This window comes from Aythya fuligula, chromosome 1 (assembly GCF_009819795.1).
Source record: "Aythya fuligula isolate bAytFul2 chromosome 1, bAytFul2.pri, whole genome shotgun sequence".
Taxonomy (NCBI): domain Eukaryota; kingdom Metazoa; phylum Chordata; class Aves; order Anseriformes; family Anatidae; genus Aythya; species Aythya fuligula.
The window spans coordinates 205,521,354-205,543,929 of record NC_045559.1 but is presented as its reverse complement, the minus strand read 5'-3'; the positions used below and the strand labels follow the sequence as shown (position 1 = coordinate 205,543,929).

At 42.0% G+C, this 22,576-nt stretch overlaps 1 protein-coding gene across 1 annotated transcript in view; it reads left to right on the top strand.

Moving 5' to 3' along the window:
* C2CD3 (C2 domain containing 3 centriole elongation regulator) overlaps window positions 1-22,576 on the top strand; it is a 48,919-nt gene that overhangs the window by 20,664 nt on the left and 5,679 nt on the right. Inside the window, exons 18-31 of the mRNA XM_032201538.1 lie at window positions 245-417; window positions 1,478-1,595; window positions 2,856-3,124; window positions 3,952-4,041; window positions 5,357-5,977; window positions 6,634-6,951; window positions 10,283-10,421; window positions 12,071-12,138; window positions 13,764-13,969; window positions 14,417-14,517; window positions 15,355-15,531; window positions 16,495-16,712; window positions 18,239-19,265; window positions 19,689-19,782. Coding sequence (XP_032057429.1) covers window positions 245-417; window positions 1,478-1,595; window positions 2,856-3,124; window positions 3,952-4,041; window positions 5,357-5,977; window positions 6,634-6,951; window positions 10,283-10,421; window positions 12,071-12,138; window positions 13,764-13,969; window positions 14,417-14,517; window positions 15,355-15,531; window positions 16,495-16,712; window positions 18,239-19,265; window positions 19,689-19,782 — 3,619 coding nt within the window. The remainder of the gene's footprint in view (window positions 1-244; window positions 418-1,477; window positions 1,596-2,855; window positions 3,125-3,951; window positions 4,042-5,356; window positions 5,978-6,633; window positions 6,952-10,282; window positions 10,422-12,070; window positions 12,139-13,763; window positions 13,970-14,416; window positions 14,518-15,354; window positions 15,532-16,494; window positions 16,713-18,238; window positions 19,266-19,688; window positions 19,783-22,576) is intronic.

The window sequence follows — 22,576 nt, the reverse complement described above, 5'->3', positions numbered from 1 at the left end:
TTTGCTAGTCGCCTTGCTACGACTAGTACAAATGGACGTGTTTAGCATTATCTACTCTGAGCACTTCATCTTTTTTTTCCTTTGGGAATTCACTTATGAGTTTATCCCTTAGCTATCAGGAGACTAACAGGTCTTGTTTGAAGACACACAAAATAGAGTGGACTTGTGTGTAGTTTTCAGATAAACGATCACTTCATCGTTGTCCAAGTAGCATGACTGACGCTGCTCTTTTGTGTCTTTCCAGGTATTACTACCCAAATGTCAGAGACCAGATGGTTGCCAAAGGGACCTTGCCTCTGTCACGGCTGTGTGCCATGGTGACGATGCAGCATCGCGAGCAAATAGGCATACAGACCTTTAATCTTCCCTTGGTCCCAAGGACTGATTCCTCAGAGGAATTTCACCTCCGGTCTTCAGGTGAGGAAGACTTGTGTTTTTTCTCTCATCTATAAGATGAGAGTCTGCGTATTCACTGCCAAGATAAATTAATATGTATTTGTGTTGACAACTGATAATCAACCAGGGGTGGTTTTCCTCCCAAATTTCACTGGACTCTTCACCTAGTGAGAGTTGGTGAGAAATGTGAGTAACCTCAACGTGCTAGCAAACTTTAAATAAGAATAATTTTAATAAATAATTAATTTAATAAATAATAATTTTAAATTTTAATCGTTTAAAGTTTAAATAATACTAGTTAATAATAATTAATAGTGATTTAAATCAGCCACAGTTCGGGCTCCCATGCAAGGTAAGGAATGGGAGGTCTGAAGGAGGGCTGTGAGTTGTATTTGATATGAGCAGAGACATCTTTCTGTTCTGCGATGGTTCTTTCAAATAATACAAACATCAGCTCTGGGAAGGCCACTGAGGAAATCTCTGCAACTTCTTTCCATCAGAGGTTTAGCATGAAGTGTAAAAATGAAAGGCAGCTTCCTGGAAGAAGTGGCCGTAAGAAAAATGCAAAGAAAAGCTGTGGTCACAGAGGAAGTGCAATGTGCTTCAGTTATTTTGTAATAAATTAACCACATCAGAAAATCTCATTGAAGCTGTTGTCACTGCAGTGCTATTAAAAAGATCTGTTGGAACACTGCAGGAATATATTTTAAAACTATTACAATGAACGCACACATGAGGGCGCGTCCGGGTTAAACAGGCCGTCCTCGTTTTACTAGGTCATAAATTTGGCAGTGAGAAGGAGCCATTCTGACCATCTGATCCGACTGCCAGTAGGGCAGGCTGCAGGATACAGTCCTTAAAATCTCCTGTGCTCCTGCACCAGGCCATAAGGAAGCAGAGCACCTTGGACAGCCAGTCTCAACAATCTTGGATCCCCAGTTAAACCTCTCTGTTTTTTTCCATGTGGCTTTTTGAATGCAATAATAGAGTAAGTTTTATATTAAGAGTTATAACGAAGTACTGGATGCAACTATATAAAAAGCTGACCATTTCCGTGCTTTCTTTCTTTCACTGAATCCAGGCTTGCTTGATGTGAGCGTGAGATACCACCGTTTTGTGAAAACTGCAGGAATAACCACTCAGGCTGTTTCTCTGTCTGTACAAATACACAGAGCAGCTGGTTTGCAAGCAGCAGCCAGGTAAAACCTAGTCCTAAAATAATGGTGTTTTTTTTTTCTCTTAAAATAACTTTATCTGGAGGCAGCGGGCTGAAACATTAGAACAAATTTTAACTGGCCAACGTTCCGTCTGCAGAGAGCACGATTCAACCTGGGTTCTGATCAGAAAAGAAAATACTTATATACAGGGGTTATTTTTGTCCCTTAAGCTGCAGAACAATGTAGAAGGATTCATTCTACAGAAGGTTTGAGACTGTAATATTGAAAATGAAGTGGTTTAGCAAAGCAAAGAGCTGGGAAAGACATCATGTGGTATTCTTACAGGCAAATCTCTAGCCATAGCTTTCGGTCCCTCAGCCTTTTGTGCAGTATTACTTCCTTCCACGTTTTCCTACACTGAAGGGTGATATCAAATGGTGTCTGTGTTGGCACTGGATCTTGGTGTTACTGATGCTATTTAGAGCCTAGCTAAGACTTGTTTTCTTGAATTTAACTGGGGAAGCGTGGATAATAACTGGTAAATGACACATCTCTTTCCTCCAGAAGGCTGCTGCTGTTACTGCATGGTATCACATGAACTTGATTCTTGAAAATTGCCTGTACTAAGTATAAAGAAAAAAAGAGGGAGTCAATTCTGTGAGATAAGAGAGGATGACTCCTCTTATTCTAGAGTACTGCCCACTGATCTTTTTTTAGTGTTGCTGAGCTCCTGATCCTAATTAATTCAAGTAGAGTCCTTACAATGAAGATCACTACCATATCATGCTTGAAGTTAATTTTGAATGACCTCCAAGCTCTTTATACATCAGGTGTATGACCTGAATAATACCTGGGTCTGTTTTATTTGTAAAACACCCCATCTGTTAATTTCTCCTTTTGCTTATCAGGTGTAAAAATAATTTAGCTTGGCCATTTACTTCCTTCAGGAGTAGATTCCCTGGGAAGTTATCCGACAGCTTTGTCTACAGTGTTAGATGTTTTTAAAGGTGCTGAGTACTTTCTCAGTGACTTCAGTCTCAGATCCTTAGAAGGTTAAGAGCACAGGCACCAGTGTTGGACCTTGTCATAGTTACTGTCATCATTTTGTATCCTTTCCTACTGTATTCAGATGAAAAACATGAAAATAATGTGCAGCCAAAAGCATATGTTGTTTTGTCTCCTTTTTTGCCACAAAGACCTGAAAGTTTTGTATTAATCGCTTAACTAATTAATTGAAATTCTAGATTTCTTGTCCTTTACATTCATTCTCATCATTGTTTTCTTTTCACATGCTAAACGAAGAGCTGTGGCAGAAAAAAACCCTTCGGTCCAGTACTATGCTGGTGTGGGAGTTAACGCTTATGTCTCCGTGCACCTCTCCTTCCTACCTGAGACAGAGAGGCGCAACACACAAGCTGTGGCTCGTTCTTTCTGCCCAGAGTTTGAGCACCACATGGAGTTTCCCTGTAACCTCATCGTTCAGAAAAGCAGCGGAGAAGCCTCTTGTTTGGGAGAGCTCTTGCAGTCTGCCAATATCGTCTTCTCTGTCTACCATCAGAACGTCAAGTCTGGTAAGGAGAAAAACTGATTATGACTAAGAGTAGTTGCATAATGATCTAGTCCCTTAATTTTCAGTGTAGAAGATAGATTCCGTGCAGTTGCTAATAGATGTAATTACCTAAATGGTTTTCAGAGAAGGCTTGGGGAGGTACTGTTCCCCTTACACAAAGAGTTAAGGCTTCTGGTGCTCCAGTTGATCAAGATCACCTTTTAAATGAAAAGATAACAATTAATAGTAAAGTTCTTAACTCTTTAAGCACGCTGGCGTTGTATGTGTTTGCCTTATTGCCTTTGCTTTATGAATGAGGTCATGGAGGTTCAGAGAAACGACAGCTTAAAATCCTCCAAAGATCCTATATTAGATAAGCAAGATTCTTTCATAACACAACAACATAGTGTGTAGAATTATTTTATAAACAAAAATTAGCTAAAGATGATGTTGTTTCTTATTTCTGGGGAAAAAAATTTACAAGTGGCATGTTGTTAGAGTAGCTGAGTAGTAATGTACACCACTAGCTCCATACTCATTACTTAATGCTCACCTATGGAAACATTCCCCAAAAGCTTCTCCAAATTCAGTGGTGGTGGAGCACATATCCTGTAATTAATGTGCATTGAGAACACTTACAGACAAGCTTTGTTGACACCCCTGGTTCTCACTGAATTTGGCTTCACATTTTCTGCACCATTTGTTTTGTTTTTTTCCTTTCTGCAGAGGTTTAAAGCCTTTCCAGTCTGACAGGTGAGCTGTTTGCTGTTGATGCAACACAGATTTCTTTCAAAGCTTCTCAATCTTTTGTTCTAGCTTGGTGTATTTACAAAATGATTTGTTTTCCAGCCACTGACACGTTGGCAGCTCGGACGTCAAGAGATTATCTTCTTGGGACAGTTACAGTTCCAACCAGAGACCTACTGAGAAGAAGATCAGGTAATACAGCAGTGTTACACTACCAATGTTCCATGTACATGCTATTGTGATTGCTTAAAACAATTTTGATTCCTTTGGTATTTTTTAGACTAAAGTTCTCTCAGATACTGCACATCTTCATTAAAAATTCCGTATTAGAAAGCTCATAAATGAGATGTTGTTTGAAGATCAGTTTTTAGGGTGTAGGATGTGACTGTCTTGTGCATGAATGATTTATACTCCGTGTGGGGCAAGCTGTTGAACTCTGTGATGAGTAAACTTTATACTGCTAACATGGATTTTTTGGAAACTGCAAGAGAGCAGCCAGTTGCACCTTATTAAGAGTAAGGCACTGTATGGACTAGAAACTGGAGAAACTTGTACCCATCAATTGACAGCTGAACTGCCTGAAGGAATATTAACCTGCTTAATATTTTATTTGGTGCTCTTCATTTTCAAGTTTAAGATGGAAAGTTTAAGAGTTGTAGTGTTCAGTGGAGGACCAACTTTTGAGACATCAAAGCTAGAAACAAAAGCTTAGATTAGAAAGCAGTTGAATTAACTTTTTAAAAAAAAAAATAAATGTAAGATACAAACTAACATTAGATAGAAGAGGTAAAAACTATGTGTAATATCTTTATTATCCCTCCCAGTAGATCAGGTTGCTCAAAGCTCCATCTAGCCTGGCCTTTGAATGCTTCCAGGGATGGGGCATCCACAACTTTTCTGGGCAGCCTGTTCCAGTGTTTCACCACCCTCTTAGTAAATTACTTCTTCCTTATATCTAATCTAAATCCACCCTCTTTAAAACCTTAAACTCCTTGTCCTATCTGTGCACTCCCTGATAGAGTCCCTCCCCATCTTTCCTGTAGGAAATGATGTTTTCATTATCGTAATGATGATTTTCATTAACATAATGATGTTTTCGTTATCATCTTGTTTATTTCCACTTTAATTTCAGTTAATTTCATTTTCTCCAACCATGAAGTCTTATTTTTAGGAAAATAGGAATGGAAATTTTCAGGAAAATGGGAAGAGAGGAGGAAAAAACTGAGAACGCCTCATTTTATAGCTGGAAATTCATGGGATATAGCTTCAATGTAAAATGAGTATTGTTAGTGAAATGGAAAGTAAAATGCATTTTGGATCAGCACTACCTGTGAGGTTGTCTGAGGTCTAACATTTTGCTGCTTTTTCAGGCTAGAAATGAATTCCAAACTCACAAGAAATAGATGCTTCGAGTACTGGTTCTTGACTGCTGACCAGAGCGCAGAAATTCTTTTGCTGATGTTTTCAGAGGGTAGGAAAAGTCTAACGATGATCTCTTCTCCTGAAGGTATTACAGGCTGGTACCCCGTCACCCTAGCTGAAGATGCGATGCCTTCACACCGCACGAACATCATGCAGGCCATTGGGGGAGGACTGGAGCTTTCTGTGACTTTTGCTCGTCACGGTGACAGAGAGCGTGTTTTGGAGGCCGCTAAGCTTCTGGGATGGAACAGCGAGGAAAGCCCTGAGGACAGTTTGGATGAGAGTGACGAGTGGGAGCAGAGGGACAATCCGGTGGCTGTGACCATTTCAACCCCAAGAGTGTGGCTGCCTGTCCACTGCGTGCTGCTCGCAGGGCAGATGCACCTGAACAGGAGCACTTACTGCTACCTCAGGTATAAGCTGTACGATCAGGAAGCCACGTGGACGTCACTTAGGAGGCCAAAACTGAGTGAGGACGCGAAGAACGTCACGGTGAACTTTAAGAAACCAAACAAGCTGACCCTCAGGAGGAGCCAAGGGCTGATTTGGTTCTTCAGGGAGGAGAAATTAGAAATCCAGGTGTGGTGGGCATACGGGAAAGAAAATGATGTGGAAAGACCACTCGATACAGATCGTCTCATTGGATCCGCCTATGTTGACCTCGGAGCATTAGCAGAGAGGTCGAGGGCAACACTGAGTGTTGGTGGTAAGTTCATAAAGAACATTGTCACATTTTAGTCTTCTTTATTTGATGTTGCTTAAATCCATAGTCGAGAAAAAACTGTACTTACACCCTTTACGTCCTTTATATATCAACTCTTCCTTGAAGATAAACAAGGTTCGGATGCTTGCCCCTCTGGATTCAAAACCTAGCAAGTTCAAATGGGTGCAAAATTGGTAGCAATGATTGATAACAGGGAATGCAATTAGCCCAGCTGGATTAATGAGGAATGTTCCTTGAGAGTGGCAGTTTGGGCATCGTAGTGGAGTGAGAATAAAATATCTCAGGAAGGCTGAATGTTTGTAGGCAGAGCAAAAGAGCAAAATAAATCAGAACAAAAACAAGAGAAATTCGTGTGTATGCAGAGGTGCTCTTCACAGGACTCTCAGGAAGTTGATGTGTTTTAAAACATCAATCTGAACTACCAGTGACAAAATGAAGTGCACCAATTGGAGGTTTGGTCATTATTTTTACCTTTCCAAGCTGAAACTCTTCACTAGGTGATACCTTCCTTAAACGTTACCTTGAAAATCAAAATTCATTCTGCTGAGAGATCTTAAAATAATGAACTGGAACAGCTTTTTCAAGATCCTATCCTTTCTTTCTCTTCGTTAGCTGGTTGTTTGTGAATTCTCTTGCAGGAGTTTACCCGTTGTTCAGATGCAATGCTGCAGACCTAGCGGGGGCTGCTGTACGTGTTCACGTTGCCCTTTCTTCCACTTCTGCTGCCCTGACCAGCAGACTTCACTGTGCTGAGGAGTACAGCAGTGGTGAAGATGAAAGCACAGAGAAAGCACCTGATCCGAGCCAACAGGTCCCTGAAAATCACTGTCAGAATCTGGATATCGTAAATTCAGAAATCAGCAGTGAGAAACCACAAGAAGGCGATGTGGAGTTTCTGGAGAACACAGTTGCTGTTAATATCCTCGTGGAAAGAGCAATGCATCTAAGTTTAAAAGGTAAACCACCACCAGCAGCCTTTTTGTTGTTGTTGGGTTTGTTTGGTTTTAATTTCTGTATATGCGTGTGTGTCTGGTTTTGTTTGTTTCTTGAGTTCTGCTCATTACAGGTACTGCAAGGAGCAATTTTCAGACAAAAAGCCCAGGAATTTTCTTCCATCTTACTCCAGGAGTGAATAAATGCAGCGGGTTTTGATCTTGGCTGGCCGTATTGCAACCCTGAGACCATTGCATCATAGTATAAGTACAGGGGAAGCAGGAATTTAAACTATTCAGCCTATCTCTATGAATAAAAACCAAACTATAAATGATACAACGTTCCCTGTTAGAGCTGACAGCTGAATTCTGCAGTTAAGAATTATCTGAATAACTTAACCCTGAACTCCTCCTGTCTCAAAGACTCTTGCCAATTTGCATTTTTAGCAGATCATCAATTTGTAAAGCTGGCTTATTTGTGCTATCTGGAGGCTGCCAGCCGCAGCACGGAGGAAGGGCAGTGTAAGGGCAGAGCAGTGTGAACTCCCCCAGGCTCGTCACTCTGCTCGGTGGGAATTACAGCGAGGTGGCCACTCGCTGTGCTGAGCATGACCAAAGAATTTCCTTCGCTTTAAAATTTATGCTAAGCATATTAAAATATTCCTGCCTAGCGAGCGATGCTTGGTTCTGGATGCAGTAAGGTAAGGTGGGGAGTTTCCAGTTTCGGAAGCCTTGTTTGCCTCGAGTTGCAGTCTATAAATGAATCCTGTTTATTAAAGGTGAGAAGTGTCCCACCCTTCACCTTGGGCACCTTTAATGCTGCACGACTTGCTCACTTTGTGTTTGCTCAGCACTCGGAGTGCTCAGGTCTCTTTTGGACCATTACAGATGCAAATATGCAGTGTTACCAAATATAAATAAGGGACTGACTCGAGGTGAGCTTACTGGACGTGTCTCTCTTAAAATCAACTAGTTCCTAGTCCAGGTGACATGCCAGAAAAAAAGCCCTCACCATTTTCTGGTCTCCCAGCTAAAGAGAGTCAAATAGAAGCCATAATTTAATTCATTTTGATCCATAGTGAGCCCCACAGGTGGCTTTTTTATAATCAGCAATTCTAGAATCCTTTAGAATTCGTCGTCTTTGGAAACTTGATGCAACATTATTTGCTACTGCAAAGTTTGGGGAGTGATAAGGAGGTGTTTTTTGATGGTGTACACTGTGGCAATGTTTCTGTCTTCAAACAAATTATCTTCTCTTGCTATTTTTGGAAGCAACTCCCTGCGAGACAATGGATACACTGGAACAGTGCATATAAATAAGCTGGTTACAACAAGAATTGGCATTCTTCAGGATAAACATTTCATTACCATGTTACAGATAAAAAGGCTAGAATACGTTTCCAATCCAGTAGGTAATGGGTGCCAAACTTCCTGCAGTTTTGGAAGAACTGCAAGATGCACAATTTACAAAAATTGAGTCAAGTTACAAAATGTTTTCCCAAGTCTCTTGATATTTTTTTTGTATTCTGAAGTCATTTGTCCTGTTTTTTGTGTTTTTTTCTTTTTTATCCATCTTCCAGAAATACAAAGAAACAAACCTAAATTTCATAACATCAGGAAGGAATGAAATTCCTTCTACTTTGACTACAAAAAATTGATTTTATTTTTTTTTTTAGGTCTGCCTTTACATGCAAGAGGCAGTGAGCTGGTCTAGACAGGTCCTGCTCGTGTCTCTAAGCTGATCTCACATAACCCACGCCTGTGTTTGACTTGCCATGTCTATACTCTTGCCAAACTGAGAGCAGTTTTGTGTGGCATGTTTTAACTGAAGCCATTTTTCATATTAAAAAATAAAAATAAAGAAATCCTCTTCTTAGGTAAATCTTTGTGATTAAGTGAGCAGTAACTCCGTGAGCTACTGCAAACCAATCGCATTTATTTTCATGGTGAATCAGACTGCAGGAGAAAAAAGATTTTTGTAGTTAAATGAGGTTCATACTGGCAGGTTTTGATCATTTTGGGCAGCAAAGTCTTAGGGAAGTCCAAAGCCACATGCAGAGTCCTTGGAAAGCAGAGCCGAGGAAGCAATCTGTAACAAGGGGGCGGTGTTTGATGGCAAAGTGTGACCTCGTTTCCCCTTGGCTAAATCCTTTTCTCCTAGCAGATTTTGCCAGCTACCGATTCACCATCTCAGCAGCTCCATTAGCAGTAAAAAGCTTCCACAGCTCTGCACCCTAACGTACTGCAGCAAATTAATCCCACTCAAGTGACAGTGACTGAGAGGGACCGAGCCTGGAGGCAGGGTCACATGCAGAGAAGTAGCAGGGAGGTAGAAATCTTCTGATTCCTTCTCTGAATTTCCTTGGCATGTCACTGTCCCCCGCCGAGGCCCTGAGGTTCCTTTTTGAGCTGTAATTCAGTGCAGGTGACTGTGTAATTCCTGCATCTTTCATTCAATGCTTTCTAATCCATAATATCCAGCAGCATCTAGGGAATAACGAGCTCCATCCCTTAATTTGATCCTGTGGTCCTCTGATTATAAACTACCTGCCTCTAAGTGCAAGCACAGCCAATTATATCAGGCTAGCTCATTCATTACGTGTTTTCTCACGAGTGTTTTCCCAGCTTATTTCAGGACAAAGGAGGGAGAAAGTGGTCATGTATCCAGCCCTGAGCTATGCTTACGCAAGGAATTTCCTAAAGCTTTCATAGGTGCATTGCAGAGTGAATTGCAGCCCTAGATGCTCAGCTTAGCCATCACAAAGATCCAGTTGGGGTATGGATTAACACCAAATTATTTAAAACCAAATTAAGTTTTTGCTGAAGCTACTTCATGCAACTTCAGCTGTGTAGCTCCCTGGACTAGGGCATGAAGATGATTTATTTTTCCTTCCTTATCTTTGATGGTTTGACCAAAATATTAAGGCCTCATCTACATGACATTTATTTATTTCATTTTTTCTCAAATTTCCCACTGATGCAGTAGCAGGGCTGGTAGGAGCACACAAGCACTTTCTTAGTAATCAAGTGCTGGAAGAAGGTCCCAGGGATCTGGGCATTATTCCTAGCTTTGCTTCCGACTTCTCAGATGATCTTGGGCAAACATTTTCTCTGTTCCTTCCATAAATATTCCAGTTTCTGTTCTATGAAAGGCTCATGTAATGTTTGCCCCTTTTTGTAAACATAAAGCATTTTCAGCTCCACCAGTGAAAAGGAGCATTTCCTAGATGCTGAATTTATTTGTTAATGAACAGTTTTTAACTGCTGATCTACCTTTACTTTTTTTTTCCACAGAAATTATTAAGAAGCTTTTTATCCTTTGGCCAAACCTGAATTTAATTCCGTGTCATTTCAGGGAGCCCTCTCACAGAGCGTGAAGTAACAGCACCCAGCAGCTGTGTGACGTTTGCTGTTGCTGGCGCGGATGCTCCAGTAACCACCTCGGTGATAGAAAACACAGACTCGCCCGTCTGGGACTTCCAGCAGCAAGCCAGGTACGAGGTGTGGACTCGCACAGACGTGCTCGCAGAGCCTCTGGGTCTGACAGCCAGTGGCCAAGTGTGAAAATAACACACCCAGTTAGGGGTGCCTTTCTGCTTACTGCTTTATTTCCTGCTCGTGGGTTTTATCAGCCTTAAGCTTAGACTCCCTTTCATTCAGAAGCTCCAGCTTTTTGATCCAGCGAGCTCCAAAAGGTGCTCTGGCCAGCTTTGAAGAGCTGTCTTGTTCAGCTCCTCTCAGCTACAACTGCTTATTTCCATGTTTTACAATTGCCACATGCTTACCCTGGGTAAAAAGTTACGTGAGGAAGCTTGATCTTAAAGCTAACATGAGGAAGGGCATTTTGAACCGTGGCTACACTCCATTTTTGCAGCTTAAGACCTTGGTGAGTCAGTTTGCTTCCACTCATCCATAGTTTCTCCATCTAGAGGAAGGGGCTGGCCATGGCTAAAGGTCTCTTGGGAAGATTCATTAAGATTTGATCAGGTTTCTTGGCTTTTTCTGTACATTTTACTTCGTTTCATGCCTCGAAATTACACCCTGCTTCAGGACCAGAGCTCTCAGGTGGGATTCACCTAATTTTTTCTATACGGAAGTTAGGTTTCTGACTCAGAGTTGTTCACCCTTGGCTTTCTGGGCAGTCACAGAGATGCGTGCACCTCCAGTCAGTGTGTCACTTCACCTGTGTTAGAGGCCAGTCTTAGAGCAGGATAAAATTCCTTCCAGGAGCCTCTTTCTCTCCTGTGACTGACAAATCAGTACAGCAAACATAGCTCAGATGGCTCAAACATATCAGAGCCTAGGTTGGAGCAGGCGAATTGACCACTCCAAAGCACCTCAGCTGATCAATTTATACCTAGTAATAGTCAGCAACAAACCTGTGTTTGCAATCTTGCTTCTCCAGTGCTTCTATACCACATCTTAAATTAATGCCAAAGCAACAGCCAAGGGTGTTTTCTAAACTAGGTGAAACAAGTCAGATACAGGCAACAGAAAAGCATATTCAGTTTATTTTGTCCACCACAAAATGCTTGTGAATCACTCAGTGCTTGCAGTCCCTCCTGTGACTGCCCAGGAGTGGGCTTTTTCTACCAGACTGAGTCGGGTTTTTGGCTTTAGGGAATTGTAAGATGAAGGTGAAACCATTGCAGGACTGATAGCTGAAGATGAAAGGTTTGTTTCAGAGGTTGCTTGTGCCCCAACTCATATCTGAATTGCTTTAAGCAACTTAAAAGCTGCTCTGCTAAGATATTTGTCATTTCATTGTTCAGGGTTTGTTTTGTTTTGTTTTCCATAAATCAGTTTCATATCTTGCAGCTTTCAACCATAACCCCAGTGTTTTGCTGTCTCTGTACTTACTGAGGCATGAGACTGTTTCTCTTTCCTAAGATTCCTTGTGGTTTCCATCTCCTAACTTTTAAATCTACAACAAGACTGAGGAGAGGGAAATAACTTCTTGAATAATCAAAAGCCCAAACCACGTAAAATAGTTGAGGACTTGGCAAATTCTTACTTTTTTTCTGCTCCAGGACGAAACTGATTTGTCTGGGTAAATACAATGGCACTGAATCTTCAGAGACATTTTACTGTACTTGCTCTTTTTCCTACTTCACATAACAAAATATCATTTTCTTCTTCACAGATTATCCAAAGAACTTCTGCTGGATCCACAGCAAACCTTGGTCTTCAAAGTGTGGCACAAAGCAGCAGGTAAAATATGTAGGGCTCTGTTGAGAGGAGAGCTTTTCTGCATCCCTTTCCTTGGGTGACTTGAAGTAAATTAAAGATTGGAATTGTAAAAATACTTTTGGCCTTGCTCTAGAAGAATGCTGTAGATAAATGCACATTGATTTCCTGCCCCTCAGCATCCTTCTTTTCCCCATTTATCTTCTGGCAAGGTTTGGTTCATTTGCATTTCCATTTTTTTAATTTGACAGCGTTTTAGAGGCTGGATTTTGCTACCAAACATACATTCTTTACTGTGTTTTTCATCTGCTATTGCATTCAAATAAAGTTATAGTAGCATGGGTATGCTTCAAGAATTATTTTTGTTTCCAGTATTAGCAGTCACTGGGCCAGTTGGAGGCCTAATAACAAATACAAGCTTTTTGTAAGCACTTTTACTAAATCTTCTATGTGTTGTTAAATGATAAAATTTACTGCTAATGGGTCAAATTGGTATTTTCTTGTCTTGCTGCTAGCCCAGATACGTCAATATTTAATGGATACGAGCCCAGCACATGTTTAAAAGTCTGTGTGTTTATTGCTGGGAAGACAGCCCTACTTCTTTACTTCAAACATCTACAATGTGATCTTTAAAATCTGGATCTTTTTCCCCATTTCTTTTCATGTATTAAAGTTCAGCTGGCAGAATTTTTGCTTCAAAAATAAACTTCCTGTGTTACTCAGCCTTTCTCTGCTTTATGCAGAGTGCTGTGTGTACACAGCGATCCTCCTGCCAATCCTTCTCCCTGCCCTGGCCTTTCATTGTCTCTGCAGAGACATTTTTAGCTGAATGCAATTGCTAAGATAATCCAAATAACATCCTCTTCTTGGGTAGGATTGTTTGTTCTGCACTTCAGATAAATTTGCAAGACAGAAAAGACAAAATGCTGCATAGGAAACGAAACAGTGTAATGCCAGCGGGCAATTTTTGAAAGCTTAGGCAACATGAGAAGGGAAGAAATGTGAGTTTCTGAAGTGAGAATGCAATTCTGGAGGCAGAATGCATTTGCTGAGGTCATCAGATCGGCTTTCGGGTTCATTTTTACAAGCCTCTGGCTGTCTTTTATTTCTAGTCCATTTTCAAACTGAATATTTTTCACTTTATTCTAACCCTTTGTTAACTAGTCCTTCTGATAAAGTGCTGCATAGACTGGGAACTACCTTCGTGTCCTTCCTTACACCTGCAGCGAGGCCCCTGTTCTGCTGTGAGCTACCTGTGTCAGCATTCAGGTTATCAACAACCACAATAGGGACAGACATTTTGGTTTATCTGCAGGGACAAAGCTGTTTTAATTGCTTGAAACAATTTTTTCTTCTTCTCAGCCAGACACCATAGGTATCTTAGTTTGAAGGCTGGTAAAAAAAACAAATCTAAGTCTCTTTGTAGTTTCTTAAACCCTATTCTTAACACCACTTTTTTTTTTTTCACTCTTTTCTTGTTCTTTACCTCATGAGAGCTGTCAGCCTTTAACCCTTTTTTCTTTTTTTCTTGAGTTTTATGAGATGTCTTTCCCTTTCAAGGCCTATATAACTGACTTTTTGGCATTTCTGAAAATGCTTCACTTTCATACAGCTTAAATTAATATGTGCTTTATATTCTTCTTCCTCAGAGACTGAGCGGGTGATAGGATTTGCATCTGTGGACCTTTCTCCTCTTCTTTCTGGCTTCCAGCTGGTGTGCGGGTGGTACAATATTACAGACTTCAGTGGGCAGTGCCGAGGACAGATCAAAATAGCAGTTTCCCCCCTTCAAAACATAAATAACCTCAAAGAAGAAAAGCAGGCAAGGATTCGGACCCAGACTCCAAATTCTTCAGTATGTACCTGACTTTCTTACCCTGTGCCTAGCTGCTTAGATTCCTAATAATCAGCACTGACTCCAGGTTTCTAAAGAAATGAACAAAAGACACAAAATCCATTCTTTAAAAATATGCCACATTTCCCTTTTTATGCCTGCTTTATACAGGAAGGTTGGAACTTTCCAGTTCCAAATGTAAATTGGAAGCTGTGGTTACAAATGAACAAAGGTTTAAAACGGACTTCCTGTATTTTGATATTTGAATCTGCCTTCAAATAAATGTTTCTGAAATAAGAGTGTTGTTAAGAGGTAGTTTGGCTCGGTGATGCAAAATCCTTTGAAAATTAAAATTCAGAAAACTTAAGGTTTTTTTGTTACCTCAGCAAGACAGTACTTTAATTTATTTATAATTTATTTATTTTCTTACTGTGGAAATCTCACCTGTGGTGTTTCTCTTTATTCCAGGTGAAAGACAGCTTCCCAGTATCTCCCAGTAATGTTTCAAGCTTTTCCAAGCAGATGTCAAATACCTTGTCAAAGGAAGTTAGTGTTCCTACTCGAGAACCGTAAGTCAACTGGCTGTGGGTCTTTTTGATCATTTTGGGGACTCAGAAGTCCACGTATCTGAAAACATAAAGCCCTGTCAGAGGTCTTTCCCTGTGTTTGGACTGAAAGATTTTACCAAATTCCCTTTACCAGTGAGCGGGTAGCCCAGGAGATGGCAGTCTTGGGGCCTTTCTACAAAATCCACATCTTTTTCTCACTGATGATACCTGATTGTTGCATTTCCAGCTTTCTGCTTTAGGATTTATCATATGCCAATTCTAAAATTGGCAGTTATTTCTTCCAGGCCTTTATAAGAATATATTTTTTTTTTTTTCAGTAAGAAGTTAAAATTGAGTGTTACTGGTGTATCCCCTTAATTTTGCCATACCTCCTGGCTGGTGAAATGTGGTATTGCACATTCCAGGACTAGGACTGTCGGATATCCTGCAGAAATTCTGCTCAATGTCCCTTAAAACAAGCACCAGGGTGTGTTTATGTAGCTAGCAACATGCGAGAGAGCATGTTAATTCATGCTTGATTTATTTAGCATATGTAAGAGGTGATACTTCTCCTGTACATGCCTTTGAAGTTTAGAGGGTCCGTGGGCCAGCATTATTTGGCCTGAACAGCCAGACTGACAGCTGCTGGTGGGTGTTGTGAATCCCCTATCAGCTGCAGGGTTTTTTTTGTTTTACTGTAAATCTGAAACACTCAGTAAATCCCATTCTTGATGACATTTGGAAAAGGTAGTTTCACCCACCGGTGGCTCTTTAGCGTGCTTAAAGCTGTTGTATGTTCTTAGTGAGCAGGCTTCCCAAAATCAGAGGTCTCAAACTGCTTTTTGTGGTTAAATGTAGGCCTGTTCCGAGCAGAATTAATTCCCCTAAGACGCACGCACCTCGTCATGAAGAGCATATGCAGAATGTGCGCAGATTTCACGAGTCCTTGCAGCAAGCAGAGGGAAACGCACAGCGGGCAGCCAAGGTGGACTCGTTATCGCTGTCATCACGTGCTTCTCTTCTAAGTGCTCTCAGGTAAGGCAGAGCTGTAGCCAAAATAGTAATGCAAAGCCTTAGATTTGCAAAGCGGAGCTTGAAACTCAAGAATTCTTGTGTTTTAAAGGAAATGAAAATATACAGTAACTGATTAAAAGTTATCAGTGATGTAGCTGTGATTTACAGCAGGATGAGATGAAATTGGAAAAGCAGGGACTGGGGGGCAACTCAGCATTAGGACTGAGGTGCTCTAGCAATGCAGTGAGTCTCCAAAGGGAAACAGTAAGAGCAGTGTTTTCAAATCTAGATGGAATGCTTCGCTTTTTCCATCTCTGTTCATCTGCAACGCAGCACACACTGTTAAGCCAACAGTCCTTTGAGTTTCTTTTCATGGACAGAAGGACAAGCCTGCAAGCCCCTTCCTCGTGCGTGTAGCTGGATGTCCTTTCCCAGCAGGATGCCTTTATTCTTCCTAGAAGCACCTATTTTCCTTTTGACTAGATTCCAGGTTTATGGATCAGGTCTAAATTTTGGGAGAAAAAAATTCATTATCTATAGGAATATGGGACTGCAAGAGACTCTGAGTCATTCCACCCCTTCCCCAGCTACCACAAGCAATATATCATAAAATCCTTAGAACTTCAGCAGATATAAATCCTTAGATTTTTATCATGCTCAGTCATAAAGTCAAAGTAATAACATTGCCATTAACACTTCTGCTGGAAGGTCATTTCCAATCCAACTTTCTTTGAGTGAGTACATTTAAAACTAGCTCCTTTTTTTTTAACTTCCAACCTAAATTTGTCCTTGAGAAAGCATCCTTTTGCTTAGGTAGAGCAACCTCAGCATTCATCTACTGATCTATTTTTCAGTAATAATCCTTAGTCCTGTGTTTGCTTATTTACTTGCAGTTGACTGGAATGATACAAATAGAACCAGCCTGCTGTAGGTTGGTTGTGGTTTTGGGTTTTGCTTTTATCAATTTTTTACCACTGCTTCCAGAAACAACTTGAGTGAGCTGGATGAGGTTCAGAGATACTTCAGTCAGAAGCTGACCAGGTCTTTTCCTGACTTCAGTTACGGTAACACACCCAAACCAAGCCACGAAGAGCAGGAGAGTGATCATCAAGGCGTGAGGAGCCGAGAAGCACATCCCAACGGATACCATCTTCTGAAAAAGTCGAGTCAGTTGGTGTCTCAGGTCAGCAGCCTCATCAATGGTAAGTTGGCACTTGGCCTGGAATTTTTGATCAGCAGCTGCCTTAAAATATCTTCAGATTTCTCACGTAATCGAGGCCAGTCCCTGGTGTTGGTCACCAGTATGTGTTAGTCCACTGGGGGAACGCTTGAAAGAGATTTTCAGACTTCTTTCAGTGGTGATAGTGTTGAGCTGAAACACCCTCAGAAGTCAGGTTAGATGGGAATGAAGGCCCTCACGAGATACAGCCTAAATTCTACCGAAATTTTAGCATCTGTTCAGAAAAAGGGGTGTCCACAGCATGGTTCTGAGCTCAGCCTGTGGCTCTTTGCTGAGAGGAATTGGCATAGATCTGTTTGCACATGAAATTTATGCCCGATGATGAACAGCAAAAATAAAGCTCTTATAGTAGGTGAGACAAAGCTCTCAGTAAGCAGCTTATTTTCTATTTATCATACTCATTCCATTTAGTCCTTTACAGGCATCGGTGCAATTAATTTTCCATATTATTAGTACACAGAAAAACATTCTTAACAAGGCCAGGGGATGACACAAAAGTGAAGGAAGTCATATCTCTTTGTATGCCTTGTTTTCAGATCTATATTATTTTTACTTTGCCTGATGTTTCTCCCAGCTCCATTCTAACTTTCTTCATTAACTGCTTCCTGATTGCACTTAATTTATTTTAGCGTAACCACTCAAGCCACTGTGATGTTACACCAGAGAGAGGCACAGTGAAGAGTAAAACAACTAGGAAACCAAATCAATGCTATTACTTCTAAAATAAAGAAGCTGTGGCTCGGGGAGCTGCCAGTTGGAAAGCTATTTTGTGCTTTCTGCCTCTAGCTGCCTGCAGGGAAACACCACTTCCAAGAGGTGGAGCTGGAGGGCACGTTTCTGTTATGCCAGAACCTGACCTTTTTGTATTGCCACCTCTATTTTCTCATATTTTCTTCTTCAGGGTTTTGCTTTTTTGTTGTTCTCCTTCTCATCTGTTAATTGTTTTTACTGCTTCTTTACGTACTCTCCTCTGCAATCTGTCTCAAACTCTTCCTTCATTTCCAAATGTCCTCCTCCCCTTGCAGTGCCTCGTGGCAGGACTTTTTCACTTGCCTCAGAGTAACAGTACTTTCCTCTTTAACCTAACACTGGCAAACTAATTTTTCAGAGAATTTAAGAATTGAATAGAATCTGTTAACTAGGCACCAAAACCAGGTGATTGTGGCTTTTTAAAGAAATCGTAAAATAAATCCCAAGATTTTCAGGATTTATATTCTCTTAATGTCAAGGCTTCTAATTCAACCATCTTTTTTCAGAACCTGTGTCTGGAGCACAGGCAGCTCCTCATTTTCAGTCCCTTTAATTTTGCCACAACAACTGAACAATAGTCCTGAGTGAATTTCTGTTTTTTGAGTATTTAATTAATAATTGCCTGTCATTTGATCAAAGTTGGTATGTTGAACTGATTTTCTGCAGCAAGCCCTGGTAAATCAGCTGCAAGGTGAATGGTTGCCCTGTGCATTTACTGATGCTGTTTTTATTAATCAGATTTACAGACTATCACTAAAAATAGTAAAGATTCTTCTACTGGGCATCAAGACAACAGCAGAAAGCCGAGTGCTGCTCGTGTACCCCACCAGAAGGGTGGAAAAGCCAGAACTGAAGTGCACCAAGGCCAGGGTGAGTCAGACTCAACGAATTCTTGCAGCGATACGCAGCTGCCGTGCTCTTTTGGGAGACACATATTGCAGGAGTTGCTAGACCAAGCTGTCCCTGAAAGCGAGCATCCTTTGCCAACGGACTGCATCCGGAGAGATGAAGGTGTTTTTGGCACCCAGCCCCACAGCGCAGAAGAATACGAGGAAGATGTTATAGAACCACGAACTCTTAATGAAATAACAACCCTCACGGACAAAACCAGTCCCTGGTCCAGCGTGCTCTCCGAGGTGGAACTGGGCGCTGAGCAGCAGCCCCTAAACGTGAGGCCTGAAGATCAGGGGGATGCAGATTGTTTGCAGAAAGGGAACAGGAGGAGGAGCAGCTCGTTGGCCAGCGTACCACAAGGTGACAACCGAAGCGTGCTCACCGCTCTTAGCCCATGCATCAGCCCCTGCACAGAGCAGAGCAGTCCTTGGGCAGGAATAGAAGGCTTGAAGAGCTTGAATGGTGTCACAGAAAAAACTGGGAAGGAGCTACTGCCTTCTGCTCGTTTCTCAGAAGTGCATCGAACAGTTGGTGGCCCTGTAGAAAATGGAAGTTGCAGCTGGGATAGAACGTTTAATGCTAAGCAAATAAAGCAAAATGCAGATTTTCGTGCAGCCTCCGAAGAGCTTCTGGAATTTCCAGGAGTCTTTGGTTTGACCATTCCAAAAACCACAGCGAGAGAGAAGGAAAATGGCGAGGTTTTAGGTGAAGATCGTCAAGATGAGGAAAAAAGTGGTTCCAATGAGATCTGTGCGAAGAGTGTATCTGCCCGAGCAGGCTCAAAAGGAAACGTTGGTGCCTTTTCTGATGACAGCCATGAAGACCCACCACCAGCAGAGTCAGGAAACTCCGAGAAACCAAAAATTGTTTTGTATCCTTCCCCTTCCTTAAGCACACATTGCATTCAAGGAGCGTATCTTACTGCTTAGTTAGAGTTGTGTCAGCCTCGGGAAAGAGAAATTCACTGTGTGGAGCTCTCCCCTGTCAAATAAATCCAGAACTGATGGCCAGGAAAGGTCTGAGAAGTCATATGAAGGATGGTTTGGGTTGGAAGGGGTCTTAAAATCATCTAATTAAGTCCTTGTTGTGTTTCAGGAGTGTAGTGAGGACTTCCTTGCCATTAGTAACCAGCATTCAGTGTTCAGAATGATAGCATAATGATTAAAATTAACGAGTTTCACCATCAGGGATCCACTCAGAGCTGTTACAACGAGGCTCATTGCCCACCTGCAGCCCAGCCGAGCTTTGTGTGGTCACACACTGCCAAAGGTTGTTCCTTAACAGCTCTGCTCAGACCTGAGCCCGTTGTTGTTCCCAACTTCTTCCTTCCACCCCAGCAGATGGAAGCCTCCATGAGGATGCTCAGCATTTCTTCTCGCCCTTCCACGGTGAGTGCGGGGCATCCTTCCCTTTTTTATCCCAGCTTAACAGAATCCAACTGTTCGAGCAGGAATGGAAGCACTTCTCCCTTCCTTTGCCTGTCAGCGCTGAGGTTAGAGGTCGTGACAGCTGCCAAATCCAGGAGAATCTCTCTGATCTCTCTTCTCTCAAGGAGAAGCATTTTCAAATTCATGATTCAACATTGTCAGTGACACTTGTGTTTGTCCGTGTAGTCAGGGGGGTTGCTCTTTTCCTCCCCTGGAGTCGGTGGAATTACCAGGTGTTCCTCACTTTCTTGTGCTTTATCATGATATAGGGTGCCTAATTTGGGGGATACCTTTAATTATGACTAATTTATACCTCTTAAATTGGGATAAGATAGGGAGTTTGCAGCAGAGAGCACCTCCTTGAGAGTCATTGACTCCTGATCTTCGATGGAGTGAGAGGGAGTAGCAGAAGTACTTACACGGGCTGATAATTGCTTTTATTGCTTCATAAATGCTTTTGTTTGCATAAACATTCACTTGTTGCAGGGAAGTAGAGACCATTTTCTTTCCAGAAGGTTTGTGACTCGGTTGTTTTGGGGTCTAACCGTTACTCCTGTGCAGCCTCAGCAGGGCTGTGGATGTGGATCTCGGTGCTGCACCATGTGGGCCATTTGTTTACTGCTCCCAGAACAGATAACACGTTTGTTCCCCTCCCTGTGACCTATGAAACAAATGCTGTAAGGAACATTTATGTAATCAGAAGCAGCTTGCTTGATCAAACAGAAGAAAAACAGGCAGGGTCTAATAGCTCCAGAGTAGTGGAAACTATTTGAAATTAATTAACATGTTTACAGGCAGGTAAAATGCATGGATTTTTGCTGTTTTGCATAGTTAAAATGATCTTTTTTCTTATTTACACAAGGCTTATCCTTTTCTAAAGCCTTTGAAACTTGTTCCTGATGAAAATACAGAGCTCTGTCAGAGCAGTTGCAGTCACAGTGTGCTGTCAGGGTCCTTGGATGTAGTTTGACAGTAACACCTAGGCTGCAGTATGTCTCAGTGCTCGTTAAGCATACTTTTCGTGCTATATCTAAACACTTCCGATAAAACCCAAAGCAGATAAAATCCCAAAACCCCAAGCAGAATCTCTGCCATGTTTCTCCTGGGGAATCTCCTTTGAATTCCGTGTTCCCCTCTCTCCATACCCCCTTACTCTCTAATTCACTGCCTCTTCCACATTTTGCTTTCTCTGAAAGCTTCTGCTTCTTCCTGGAAGCACCCTGTCCTTCTCTGCATCTGCAAAGCAGAACTCAAACCTACAGTTTGCTGCTAATACCAATTTTATTCTAATTCCCTCTCTGTGCAGTGCTAAGCTTAGTGGCTAGGAACACACCCCTAAAACTGATCAATAATTAGGGAGGATATTAGTAAGACCCTGTTTTTGATATAGCTGACCTTAAACCAGCTTAATTCCAGGAGTAACTAGAGCTAATCTTTGGCAGTATCACTTTTTAGACATCTGTTGAGACAGGACTCAGTGCTGCCCCACGCCATCAGCCACCATCAAGCGCCCGATGTGAAGAGCAGGAAGCTTTACATTTATGCCCGCGTTACGCCGCCGTTCAGGAAAGCTGCTTTCTCTTATTTTTCTTCCTAGCTAGCGCCGAGGGACCTCAGTTTCTAAATCTGGGTCTGTTTAGTTTCCGCACAGTTCAGCAAACGCCCAGCGTGACGGCGAGGCCGAAATCTGAGCTGTTATCATCTGAAGATCAGCAGTCCCCTGTCGCTCACATGGCGCTTGGCAAGTCTCCCTCCTGGCCTTGCTGGCGTTCCTGACACCTCTCCCCGTGGTGCCTGACTCCCTGCTTTCCCTGCCTTTCTCCACAAAGCGAGGAAAAACCGGTGAGGAGGCGAAGCGGGTGGTCACCTCAGAGGAGATGGCAGCATTTTGAGACAAAAAGGTTTTCCCAAGTCGTGCTGCGAGGACTTGTGGGACTTGAGGTGAGAGGTGCTGCAGCAGCTCAGGCCACGTGGCAGGGACCCGAATTTTTCAGAGCCTCACAAAATGTAAAAAAAACAAATGTTTGACCTTTTTTCCTCCACCACATCAGATTCATGTCCAGTTTCTTGAGGTCCTTCCCAGCTTTCCCATTCCACTCTTGTCACCTGCTGTGACCCAGCAGGCCAGGTTCGATTTCTGCCCCGTCTCAAGTTCAGGGAGCGGCTTTGCACTTGTCTCCACTCAGCCCTTTTCCCGGCTGGTCCTGATATAACCTGGGGAAAAACTTTGATGCTAAACTTAACGGCATCCAGCACTGTATCGTGGTTACTTTAAAGCTACAACTATTTTTTAATGAGTCAGAGCCATTGTGTAGGTGGCCCAGATTATGGTCCAGATCTTCTTAGTGACTGTAACCTCTGGCCTTGCTTCTCCTCCCTCTCTGCCTGAACTGCATTCATATGTTCTGTTCTATTTTATATATTAGTGCTGAGTTTTTGCGTCAAAAATGTCTTTTTAGATAACATCCACTCACACGGAGGGCACTGCAGTGCTGATTCTGGTTAGGGTTTCAGGTAATCACACGCTAGAGCAAAAAAATAAAACATTATTGCAATGAGGTGCTAGCTGGGAAGCCCATGGTAAGGTTTGCTGCCTTTCAGAATGGCCCAGTCTACTGGTGTGAAGCTGTTTGGGGGGGGAAAAACAAGTATTTAAAACCAGGAGAGTTAAACTTTGCATTAAAATATCTTTATTTTCTCCTCGCTTCTACAAAAAGGATAAGAAACTTCCATTGAAACCTGTTTTACTCAGCAT